Source organism: Dermacentor andersoni, chromosome 9, assembly GCF_023375885.2.
Source record: "Dermacentor andersoni chromosome 9, qqDerAnde1_hic_scaffold, whole genome shotgun sequence".
NCBI lineage: Eukaryota > Metazoa > Arthropoda > Arachnida > Ixodida > Ixodidae > Dermacentor > Dermacentor andersoni.
In genome coordinates this window covers 17,404,447-17,417,394 of record NC_092822.1, presented here as the reverse complement: position 1 = coordinate 17,417,394, position 12,948 = coordinate 17,404,447, and the positions used below count along the sequence as shown (strand labels likewise).

Genomic DNA, 12,948 nt, shown 5'->3' with positions numbered 1-12,948 from the left:
CCACGCGTTCTAATATGTTGCATGCGAAACATTATTTGGCGGGGAGCCATTTTCAACCACGGTTTTTAAGTTTAGGAATAGTCTGGTTCTATGCATAATCAGAGACGCTGAGGCGGCGATGGTTTACTTCACTGGCGATGTCTTTATTGAAACTGTCGAAACTGCAAGTCCCCCCCCCCCCCCTCTTTTTTTTTTTTTTTTTCGTGACCAAGCCAACAAACCGATCTATTTGGTGCTTTTGGATTCTTCCTGACCGCTGGGCAGGGCGACTTCTTGTGCAGCGTCTCCCGAACGGAACCTTGGAAATGTTTCCCACGGCGTGGACAAATCGAACTTCCGAAACTCCTGCGTCAGCTCGAGGGGTTCGACAACGACCCTTTCGACTTCGTCGTCGTAGCGGACCTCCACATAGCCCGAAAGCGGGAAGTCCTTGCGAAACGGGTGCCCTTCGAAGCCGTAGTCCGTCAGTATCCTTCTCAGGTCCGGATGGTTGCCGAAAAAGACACCATACATGTCCCACACCTCGCGTTCGTACCAGTTGGCGCCCTTGAACACGGCTGTGGCGGAGTCCAAAGGCGTGAGTTCGTCCGTGTACGTCTTGACACGAATCCTCGAGTTGAAGTGCACAGACAGAAGGTTGTAGACTACTTCAAAACGGTACTGCCTCGATGGTACGTCGACGCCGCAAATATCGACTATGTTCGTGTACTGAGCGTTTTGATGTTCCTTGAGAAAAGTGAGCACAGGCACGACTCCTTCGGGGGCGATCATAATCTCTAGCTCGTCACCAGGCGTTATTTGGACCTTCTGGACGTATTTGGGCATGCACTCGGCCACGTACCTTCCGAAGTCTTCAAGTTTGGAGCGCTGTACATACAGGGGCTTACGGACCGATGGTCTGGTTTCTTGGGTCGGCGCCGCGGCGGAGTCTTTGCTCTCGTAACGCCGCGCTGCTGCGGACGCTAATGGCGTAGTCTGCCTGATAATCTTGCCCAGCCTCGTTAGGCATCGAGCTCTTCCAAAAAGAAGAGACATCTCTTGAAACAAGCTTCGCGCGAATGTCTGATATCGAGTGTTTCCTTGACTGGCGACCTTTCTTTCGATAAGGGAGACAGCGACGCAGGGACCGCGGCACAGTTAATGATGATAGCTCAATTTCTCGAGGGTAGCGCAGTTAGCGCCGTCTAGGGTTTCTTTTTTTTTTTTTTGTTTTGTTTTGTTTTTTCCTTGTGCCAGGCATTTCGTAACAATACCTATCACCATACTGATGATACCGCAGCGCAAGCTTTGCTGCGTTTGCGCTCGCGTTTTGTGGTGTTAGAAGTGTGAATTGCGCGACAATTACGCTTCCGTTTGCCCTCGTGCGCAACCGGACTGTGTCTTGGAAATAGCACCCACTTCGAGAGTACCGTCTGACATATCGCGGCGGCGCTCGCGAATGCACGCGAAAGAATTGGAGGACAGAGCGGTTGTGAAGTGAGCTGCTGCTTGACAGTTTGTGGGCTGCGTTTGGTTTCGCGTGCTCATTTTGTTCGTTCCTTGGTGGCAGGCAGCAGCAACCATTCTTCGACAGCACCGGCAATGACTTGCAGGTAACGAGCGGGAACGTGTTTAAACAATGGAGCATCCGACGATCGTGGGGAACGCGGCCGGTGCCGCGGCTGATACATTCCAAGCTATTGTAACGCACGTGGCGCCCGAACACCGATGGCTTAAACTGTTTGTGCAGAGGAACCACGAAATGATGAAGCATATTGAAGCTTACCTCGAGGGCCTCGAGCCGGCGCTGTCGTCTAAGCCTGGATTTATGCATCAGAGTCAGATAGCGTTAGGAACGCCGTGTTTCGCGCGCTGCTCGAACAAGAAGTGGTACCGTGCCGTGGTGTCATCCTGGCCGCGCCACAACGAGACCCTAGTCGAAGTGACGTTCATAGACTACGGGAACTGTGAAGAGGTATGCGTTGATGACGTACGCCAGAGCCCAGACCCTATTTTCAGGACACCGCACGGAGTTTACGAGTGCTTTCTCGACGAACTCGACTTGAGCCTTGCCACGCCGGATGGCGCAGAGAAAGTTGTCGTATTGTCAAAGGCCAAGCTTTTGAGCGTGGAGGTTACTGTCACAGTCCACAGGTACGAGCAGGTGCAGGTGAACTGCGTGAGGCCTGTCGTGTCCGTCACCATGCCTGACGGGAGGAGCCTAGCGGACATGCTTGCGCGTTCGGCGGCGTTTACGAACGCCATGGTGCCGGCTAGCGCGAAGCCCGCCTTCACCATACCCGACATCAAACTAGGCGTACCTTACAGGGTATACGTCGCGCACGTTGAAGCCATATGCGATGTGTTCTTGCATCTAGCGACCAGGGATCCAGCGGCGTTTTCTGACATGATTCAGAACACGTACGCGGACGCTGTCCCACTCGACCCCGCGCTGGTACGGAGTGAAACGGTCTGTCTTGCACGTTTCACAGAGGATTCTTTACTCTACCGCTCCCTTGTTGTCGACTGCTTCCACGGTAGCTGTAGGGTGGCCTTTGTCGACTACGGAAATCGTGAAGTCAAGTCAACGTCAGACTTGTTGGTCATCCCTCCTGAACTGCTCCAAGAGCCTGTCTTTGCAATCCATTGCAATGCGTCTAGCACAGGGCTAGACAAGGATACCTTCCTTGAAGTCACTGCAGAGCAAGAGCTGACATGCACATTTTCGCAGGGAGTGATACCTGGCGTATATACCGTTAAGTTTGAGGCTCTGAATGGCAACAAAGCACCTCCGGCAGTAAATTATGCTCCGTGTAATGGGCTGCCAGTGACTGCCCTTCACACCCAGATACAACGATTGAGGCTTGACCCAGGCTGTCGGCACGTCATGTACATCACATTTATTGAGTCTACCGAAGTTCTCTATGCACAGCTGAAAGAAATGGCGGATGAAATTGATCAGATTTCGACGCAGCTGGAAGCAGAGTCCCCTTCACTTGCAATGCTTTCGCCTGCAGATATCATGCCCGGCTTGGCTGTGGCCTGCAGATATGAAGGAACGTGGTACAGGGCTGAAGTGATCAAGCCAGGCTCGCAAGTGCAGGTCTGGATTGCTGATTATGGGGACACTGCAACACTGGATATCTCTGAACTCCGACAGCTAGACCTTAAGTACACTCTGCAGCCTGCATATGCTACGAAGCTCACTTTGGATGGATTTACGTGTTTGCCGCAGGCTTCAAAAGAGATAGAGCTGTTGCTGGCACAACGGCTTCTGGACATTGAAGCAAATGTTTCAATTGTTGATGTCCTTCCTGATGGCACCCACTCTGTTCAAATATTCGTTGGGGACCCTCCAAAATCAATCATCAAGGAATTGAATGCTGCATTGGCAAGCACTCGTCAAGTGGGCTCAGCAAAGGCACAATCTCCCATTGTGTGTCCCGTGGAGAAACTCTTGGTCACTAATGTTGCTCCCCCACAGAAGTTCTTTGGCCAGTTCATGAAGATCCCAGAGGGTGATCTGGACGTCCTGCAGAAAGGACTCGGAGACTATTACTCTGCATCGTCGCCAAACCCGGCCTTCCTACCACAGCCTGGCGATCACATCTGTTGTCGATTCTCTGAGGATGGGCAGTTCTACAGAGCGAAAGTTGAAAAAGTTTCAGCCGACGGTTCACAGTGTGATGTTTTGTACTTGGACTATGGCAATGAGGAGACCGTGATGCTGCAGGATGTGCGCCCTCTGGAACCACAGTTTGCCATTCCTACTTTGTTTGGCATACCTTGCCAGCTGCAGTCGGGGCAGGTCTCAGATGACATGATCGACACAGAAGTGGAGGTACGCTTTCTGGCATGCCACGGGGATGTCCACAGTGTGGCATTTACCAGCTCTGGGCAGAGTCTTCCATCAAAAGGTTTGTTTGTGTTTGTAGAAGCTACTTAGTAGCTGTAAATAGCTGTGGTGTTGTCATGTCACTTTTACTAAAACCACTGTACTCCGTTTCATACTTAACAGGCAAAACTATGGAAGCAATTGCTGTGTTGGTGTAGTGGCTTTGGCGGTGCGCTGCTAAGCCTGTGGGCATGGGATCGAATCCCAGCCGCAGTGATTGATGGGGGCAAAATGCAAAAACATGCGTGTACCATGCATTAGGTGCACATTAAAAAACCCGTGGTGGTCAAAATGCATCTGGAATCCCCCATTACAGCATGCCTCACAATCATGTGGTGGTTTTGGCACGTAAAACTTCGGAATTTAAAAACACTACAGAAGCTTGTAGTGTAGTTGTAGAAGTCTCGGCACTTTTCGTAGTGCAGTTTTTTTATTTGCAATGGCCTTCTGTGGAATAACTACTTTATAAATTACAACTTGTAAATACAAGGTTATGACGAATCTTGTATTTGTGCCCCTCCATGCTTCTAGTATGGAACATACTACGCTGTCATGAGCAATGCTGTGTGGTGAGTGGTCGCAGAAACATGTCACTCCGCTTGTTTGTTAAGTTTCAGGTCTGCGACACCTTCCATGTAACAGTGGCATATTTTTCAACATAAATATGAGGCTTAGTGTAGCATCAGATTACAGAACATTTACCTCTATTTCATATGTGACACTATTTTTTGGTCGCAAATGCAAGCAGCGAGGGAAGTCTCTAGCCTTTGTGCCATTGCATGCTGATGCCTGTATTTAGCTGATCTCCAGCCGTTCAGTTGAGACTTCAAATATGGCACCAATATGGCTGGCATCTTAGGCGTATTGGAGCTCTATTGAAAGACTGCGCAGCCCAGGAAGAAAAAATTACAGGGTCTCTTAAGATCTCTCTTTAGACGTGAATGGCAAGAGCCTACTCTTCCTCTTATCATTCGCCTCTTTCTCTTCTTTCTTTTAGTCATTACTGCTCACTACTAAGCGTTTTTAGTCATTTGTAATCAATTGTGGTCATTACAAGTCGTTATTAGACATGTTGGACATATCAGTCATTAGTAGTCATTACAAGTCATTTCAATCATTATTAGTCATTACTGGACATTACTAAGTGTTTTTAGTCATTTCTAATGAATTGTAGTCATTTCAAGTTGTCGTTAGACATATTGGTCATTTCGTAGTCATTACAAGTTATTTTAGTCATTACTGGTCATTCATTACTAAGCATTTTTAGTAATTTCTAATTGTTTGTAGTCATTACAGGTTGTTAGACATATTGGTCATTTCGGAGTCATTAGTAGTAATTACAAGTCATTAGTAGTCATTAACCTCTACCAGTATCTATTATAACGTTATCATTCACTAACAGTACTATCTATCATTTTTCGTTATTTAATCTATCTTTAATCTGTCTTCATATGGCATGATGATGCTTTGCAGACACTCCACGTTCAGTTCTGCTGACACAAACTTCACCATGAATCTAGAAAGACTCGCTTTAAGCTGTGGACAGGTGACAGCAGTGACAAATGATGGCAGTGCAATGAACAATAGGGAAATCTTATCTGTGAATAATTTCGATTCGTCTGCATTAGCTAAGACTGTTGGCAGTGCAGGGCCAAGTGTTTCACCACTGTACTGGTTCAGCGCTGGTCTTGTGAAGTGTGTACCACTTCGCATTTATTTTAAGACAGGCCAAAGCAACCACTCCCTGAAAGACGTGGAGTGTAGAAATGTTCTCGCACCAGGAAAAGCATTTCAAGATTAACACAGATTCGTCTGCTAGTCTCTTTTGTAGCCTAGCCAAGACGTAACCTTGACACCAGTCTTTCTTGGTTGTCACAGTGGCAGCTACAAAACAAATGGCGGGTCTTGTGACTGCAGCTCAGTGAAGCTCGTGATGGGTTTCCATCGGGCATTACAGGGGCATTCTTGCAGAACACAAAAACCTCCTGTGCACCAAGATGTTGGAGCACAGTACGGTCAAAATGAATCTGGAATGTTCAAGAATATTGCCTCTCACATCTTTTATTGGTTGAATGAGCTAGGCATATGACAGAACAGGGACAGAGGCAGAGATGGCCTCTGTGACATGGTGTCACCCTGTTCCTTTAGTCTTGTCTGCAGTTTGTTGTTTATCTTTTCTAAGCTTAAGCCTTTACTTCGCCTTGACTTCCTGGTGCTTTGAGACGTTAAGCAACTCTACTTAGGAGATCCTGCGCAAATCTTGTGATGGCATGAGGAGTTAGCACATGAACTTCAAGTCTGTCTTTTGTTTTTGCATTTTTTCATGACTACTAAGGTGATGTGTATGGTAAGACTGACATTCCTCCTATTGCAGGAGTGGGATCTGCTATTGCAGCAGGAACATTCATCTCTAGATTTCATTTAAGAGAAAGTTTTATCTCTTGAGTGGAAGGCAAACGTGCATCTGGTGGTTAGTGGTTGTGGCACAAATCCCAGCACATGGCCTTCAAGATTTTTGGCGCTCTGTGGGCACTACCTAATCTTGTAGGTAGGGGGCGCTTTACTGTGTCAGCATCAGAAACGGTTAAGCTTTTCATGGCACATACAATTTTGCGCAGTTTCACCTTTGACTTACGTTCCTATAGCTGCACTATTTGAAGATCGGCTTTTACGCAGTCCAAAATTTTATCACCGTTTGCCTTTATCATGGTAACTTGTTTCAGAGTGCAAGAGAACACACACATACATGCACTCATGCTTTTGCACACAAACACCCCAAGAAAGGACACCCTTCCTATTTCTTCACAGTGCACTTGTGAAAAGAGGGGGTGGGGGAGTGTTTGTGTTAGTTCATGCATATGAGAGAGTCTTGCACTTTGAAGCGATTGCCAAACCGGATTATAAACAAGTGCAGCTACAAGTTCAAGTTGGCCTTTAACGGCAAGAAATAAAATACACAATACACTGAGAATACGGATATTCAACAAAAAGACAAATATTTCGGTGACTTGCTCGGCAATAGGTTTATTGCCTGTATGCAACACCAGGCAGGACACTAAAAGCAAGCTGTACCTCAAGCCACCTATTGCTTCGTGTGAAGTTTTTACACACATTTCTCATTGGGATGTGGAACAGGAGGTGTACATTGTACTTCCTCCACATTACCTGTGTGATACTTCTGCAGCCGGGGATCTTGCATTGGTCTTGCATGCTTTCAAAAGAAAGAAAGCTGTGCGACAAACTACCATTTCTGTGTCCCCTGTTCCTGCTCTGATTCATCAAAGGAGCGTGCTGCCCATCGTTCAAGTGTTAGCCATAGACATTTGCCAAACATTTCATACTCAAAACAAACTCTGCAAGAAATAAAAATTTTGCTGGTTTGTTGCCTGTACGCAGCACTCATTCATAAAGTGTTAAATCTCTTTGATTGATGCTCATCTGCTCAGGTGCCCCAGCAGTGGTGGCGCCTGCTCAGGGATCAGCTCCGGCCAACATGAACACATTTGGTGGAGGGGAGGCCCCTGTCCAAGGCCTTTTACAGCTCCAGCTTGGACCCGGCAAGCAAGAGCAGGTCACAGTGGTCGTGGTGAAGTCACTGTCGGAGTTCTATGGCCAGCTGACCAGAAATGATGGCCAACTCAGCAACGTGGACACTGTGCTGTCCAGTGTTGCCAGTGCGCAGCCTGGACTTTCACCAGCTATTCGCAAAGCAAGTTGTCTTTGTCCTCCCCCTCAACTAACAACCCTGGTTATACAACAGCATAGAGTTTCATACAGTTGCTAGAGAGAAATGTGGCACTAGTGTTTACGGGAGCTGCAAGCAGGGTGGTACAGCCAGCATTGAAATGGTTAGTTTGTGGATTTGCCTAAACTTCATCGTTCTGGCTTTGAATGGCTTCATGACTTTGTGGCTGATTATTTTAAACAAATTTGTGCGTTATGAGTAATTAAACATTAAAATTGTCCAGCACCGCGATTCGAACACAAGACCTCGAGCTCAAGACCCCAATGGTGAAACCATCATGCCACAGACGCATGGACAGGCAGAACAGCTGCAGTTATTCGCTATTGTGCATGGTTACAGAGATTTATTGCCTTCTGCATTCAACAAAGTGTAGATTGCTTTCAAGTTTAGACAAATGATGGCATATAAAACTGTAATAAAGCCACAAGCACAAAGATAAGACAAAGACATGTACTAACCATCATTCTTGCGTTGGCTGAATGATCACAGCACCAGAGTTCCCTTTAGTAATTCTTGTAGGAAATGCTATGGACCACAGAGCTTCAGGCAATTACCTTGAGGAATAGTAGTGCTACATTCCTGCTGTATGTATGGGAATGCAGGGTTGGTGTCTTTCTTGATGCTTTAAGAGTACATTTTAACACGATAGCGTTAAGGGCCCCGTGTCGCGGAAAATCCGGTGTTGGCAGCAGCGACGTTGTCCATACGAGAAAAATCATCTCGAACCACGCATCCCGATCCACGCAGGCCCTCCACATGGCGCATGGGCATTATTCAATTAATTGAATCTCTGAAAGTAAAATGCACCAGAAAATTTGTAAAGTACAACTTAAACACAACCTCCAGACATGATAGCATCGGACTGCAATTGGAATATACGAGAAAACGTAATTCTGTTACGCAGAAACACAAACCACTTTTCCAGGTGTCGTTTAAGCTCGTCTTCATGCCTAGCGTTCGCTGCCAGTGTTTCCAGGACAACATTACGGTTACATAAGCTGCAGTTGCCGGGAAGCGTGAGAGACAGTCGGGGGGGATCTTTGAGTGCTATTGCGTTCCACTCTTAAAGGTGAAGCTGAAGGGTTTTCTAAATTTTGAAGACATATTTGACGAACATTGTTGTCTATCACAATAGTTGAGTCTCCAAAACAGTGTGTAAACTTCTATTTTCTGAATTGTGAAAAAATTATTTTTATTTAAATGTAAGTGCATGAGCAGCACTGTAATGTTATGCCAAATACAAACAGCGCTGGTGCATTGCTACAGTTCGAGGAAGGACAAGGTTTGCGCACACTGTGCATGAGTATTAGTGCAAGATGTATTGCAGGAGAAATACGATTTTTTATGAAGATTTTATTGGAAGAAAGCTTTCTTTTTGCATCTATGGCACTTTTATAGGCCAGGTCGCGTTAATGAAAAGCTAAATCATTCATTCAGCGGGAGATGCAGGGGTCTGCGCTCTAGCACTACCATACCTGAAAGTAGTAGTAGTGGACAAATTGATATAGGTTTGTATTCTGAGCTGCAGCAGACTTAAAGGGGTGATGAACCACCCCTTAGGCTTATCGAAAAAACAGCCCATAGATAGCGTGCGCTGCTGTAAACACCTCAGCCAAATTTTGCAATAGTGTGTGTCGCATGGTGCTCGTAACTGGAGCGCAGTCACCTTTTTCTCACACTCTTTTCAACAACAGCCTCCTCCTCACTAATTTCGGGCTGCCATATTTCTTCATATAGCAGATTCTAATATGCCATTGTTATTGGCCAATAGTTGACATCAATCGAGGAGGGTGTTTGAATCGGTGTGCTTCTTCCTACTGTTACTGTGTATATCTATTAATGCACTTTAATGAACAGCCTGAGTTAAGCGAAAATCTGCGTTTAGAATTTCCATAGGAATTGCATACTTCCGGAAGTACGACTATTACTGCCTATCATCAGCCGACACTCAGCCGCTTCTGCCCACATAGAAATGAAACTTTGGCCACACTGCTTTGTGTCGTAGCCATCCGCTCTCGCTAATTTCTATTAGTTTTGAGCACTCAAAGTAGCCTTGAACCAGGCGAAACTTCGGATGTTACGTACATCTGGTCAGACCAGATGTACACTTGCCAGCGTACACTCACTCCTGGCTAGACGCCTTGGCAGTCTTTGCTACATATTTAGCTATTGGGTAAAATTGAGAACAGCAGCGTGGTCTCATTGGTATCTTTGGGTGACGTGACTCAAGGTCTGAGCGCCAACATCTGACAAACAGGTTGTCTGCTTCGTGAATTTCACACCTTAGAGGTGTGTCACCATCATGGTCGAAACTCGTTATGTTAGGAATCCTTTCAGCGCGAGTCCGGAGCACGGTATCCATTGCTTAGCAGATGTGTGCGTTGCCGACGTACTCGCACGAGTGAATATAAAAAGTTTGTTTGACCCTCGGAAATTGTGTGATTGTCGTAGAGATAAATGCAACAGGAAATGTGTTGCTCCTGTCACTCAGTGCAAGAATAGCCAAGCGCAGCTGTCTAGTACACTGTAGCACAGCGATGTAATGCAACACCGTTAACCGTAAGCTGAGGGACATCCTCAGGGTTTGGTGCATTGTAGGTGCAAAAATCAAAAGTAGTGGCATCTATGCTAACGTCCATAACCAAGTTCTAACCAAATTTGAACTGCCCACCATAGTGATGTTCAGGAAGTGGAATGTTGTGGGCACCACCCTGCTCTGTTGTAGCCTTCACAATGCAAGGCATTGAAGAAGGAGTGGGAACACTGCAAAGAGGATCACAGGTGATCTTTGCCAATAAATATGCTTCTGCTGAATGCATCGAAGTACTTTTTGTTGGGAGTTATTTTTGAAGTACAATAGAATTTCGTAATTTTTCGGTTAGTTCTATTAAGGTCTTGGCTGGGGCCCGTTAATTACTATGTGCCCAAGCTTTCGTTATTTCGATCCTAAAATTGTCCTTCACTGAATAATTCAAGCTCAACTGGTCCGCACACATCCACCTGACCACTAAGGTGACCCCAACAGCAACCCTTTATTAGCAGCGTCTGACTTGGCAGAGCTTAGTGGACAGTGAATAGCCCTTCAAAAATGCCCAATTTCAGCTTACCCTAGGAAGATTTTGAAGCAATAATGGTACCTCACAATATACAAACGTAGTATTTAGTTTGTTCTAACGAGTGTCTCTTTTTCTTTTTTTTAAGATTACATAGAAAACTTTCTGCACAGTGCAGTGGATATGAAACCAAAACTCTGTTCTCGATGTTTATATGCTTCAGCGCATAACACAGCTGTAAAGAAAACCGGCCGCCATTATGCAGCACACATTAGACTATTGCTAATTTTCTTTACTAAAACATCGGCTGTGCATTAGGTTTCTACTTTGGACACAAGAAGTGGGCACGCATTTGATTCCAGGGCATGTTAAAAATTTGGGAAATACTGCCAAATGAATCGGTAGTGTGTTATGGCAGTTTTTCTGCATCTTGTTTAATTCAGCCCACCGGATAATTCGGTCAATTTCATTAATCTCCTGAGAAACTAATGGAAGTCAACTGTAGTCTGTTTTAACGTCGGATGCATTTCTTGACTTCGATAAAATTGGTTCAGGAACCGTTTAAGACAACAAAAGCTAGATGCAAACAGCAAGTGCTAACAAAGGCAATGCATAAATGGTAGCGAATTAACACTGCAGCGGAAGAAGACAAAAATGTTGCTAGGTTTCAACTTTCACTTGCCTGTGAAAGGCTAAGTTGCTCCCTTGTGGCATTTCAGGTGGGCACTGCCTGTTGCGCCCTCTATTCTGAAGATGGCTGCTGGTATAGAGGAATCATCCGGGAGCTGCACCTTGGAAGTGTCACCGTGTTCTTTGCCGACTATGGTAACAGTGAGAACGTGGAGGACTCTTTTGTCAAGCAACTGCCGGACAGCCTGAGGTCTATCCCATGCCAGGCGGTGGCTTTCAGGCTGAGTGGTGCCATTGCCATGGACGCTGCTGCGGCAACGGCCAGGCTGGATGAGATTCTCGCAGATCAGGTTCGCCTCCTATGCCAGTGCTTTTGCTTCAGAGGTTGCAGAGTTCATTACCCTGCATTGCTCATGACGACTTGCAAAAACAGGACAAGGCAAGGAAAGGCCTGTGTGTAACCTTTCTTTGCCTTGTGATGTTCTTGCACGATGGTTTCTCACATTTTTATACAGCTTTTACTTATGCCCTTTTTAAGTATTTTCAATCCTTAACATGATGTGTATGCAAAATTGCTGAACTGCTGAACATTGTTAATCGGGTGCTGGATTTAATATTCTTTAGCCTACCCCTTCAGGAGAAAATGATGTGTGTTCTGAACTGCCCCACCTGCCAACCAGTGATGCTCTGCATGGCCTTGGCCAAGTTGCCTCACATTCAGCATGTCCGAAATAAAAAAAAAATTGCTAAGGTGCAGGGTGCTACCTACAGTGGGCAGCGGTGGAAATGCCACCCGCCTCCTAGTTGACCAGTCAAAATTTTCCAAGTTCCCAATTTCACTTGGGCATATACTGTCAAAGTAATCTTGGCAAAGCAGCAGTTCTGGTAATTGCCTAGTATTGTTATTAGCAGCTATTAAATAGCACCTATGCAGACGACACGTGCACCTGGCGGCAAAGCAGTAGCAATGCGAATATGGCGAATATTGAAGAGCCGTGCACAACTATTGAGCTCTCATTCACGCCATGTTGCACCTAGGCAGCCAGGTGCATTGCTCGCTCATCATTTGCGAGTTGACTGATGTCTCTCTCAGAATGCGTTATCACTGTTGCACTCGTGATTTGAGCTGCTGCAAGAATGCTGATGCGTTGCATGGCCGGCAGGTGCTTGAATACGTGCTCGAGCACGAGCAGTGGCTTTGTAGTGCAGAACGCTGAGTAGAGGAATGTTGAACACATTTTTTCTGTTCCAGGTTTCAGAGCGAAAGCGTGCATTGTGTTGCAGCAGGCAAATGGGCGACGCGGACCAGCCAATGTGCACAAAGCACATAAACTGCAGTTCATGAAGCTGTATAAGCTCCATTTAAACATTTAGCACAGCCACTTGCCTATCAAGATCTGCTTGGCAAATGCTTTTTTGGGGTGTACAGTGGAACCCCGTTCATACGTTTTTCACCGGACCGGGGAAAAAAAACGTAACAGCCGGGAAAACGCAACAGTGAGGAAAGCTCCGAAAATGAATGAAAAAAGTGCAGCTTCAACTATAGACAATTTATTTCCACAGAGTGCGCTTAGGACTTAAAAAAGTCTAGAATGGTGGCTTGCCGTTTCTTTCGCTCGCTATAAATCGCCACACGTTTCTCAATA

At 46.1% G+C, this 12,948-nt stretch overlaps 2 protein-coding genes across 3 annotated transcripts in view; one reads left to right on the top strand and one right to left on the bottom strand.

The window, feature by feature from the left end:
* Window positions 1-155: 155 nt before the first annotated feature.
* On the bottom strand, window positions 156-1,129 carry ND-30 (NADH:ubiquinone oxidoreductase core subunit S3). The gene has a single exon (XM_050174896.3). The coding sequence runs from the start codon at window positions 1,033-1,035 to the stop codon at window positions 226-228; it is 810 nt and encodes a 269-aa protein (XP_050030853.1). The 5' UTR covers window positions 1,036-1,129; the 3' UTR covers window positions 156-225.
* Window positions 1,130-1,467: 338 nt separating this feature from the next.
* The window catches only part of LOC126527475 (tudor domain-containing 6-like), a 59,538-nt gene continuing 48,057 nt past the window's right edge, over window positions 1,468-12,948 (top strand). For both annotated transcript variants that reach the window (XM_055068570.2, XM_055068569.2), the window contains exons 1-3: window positions 1,468-3,896; window positions 7,321-7,583; window positions 11,392-11,652. In XM_055068570.2, coding sequence (XP_054924545.1) covers window positions 1,619-3,896; window positions 7,321-7,583; window positions 11,392-11,652 — 2,802 coding nt within the window. In that variant the 5' untranslated portion in view covers window positions 1,468-1,618. The remainder of the gene's footprint in view (window positions 3,897-7,320; window positions 7,584-11,391; window positions 11,653-12,948) is intronic.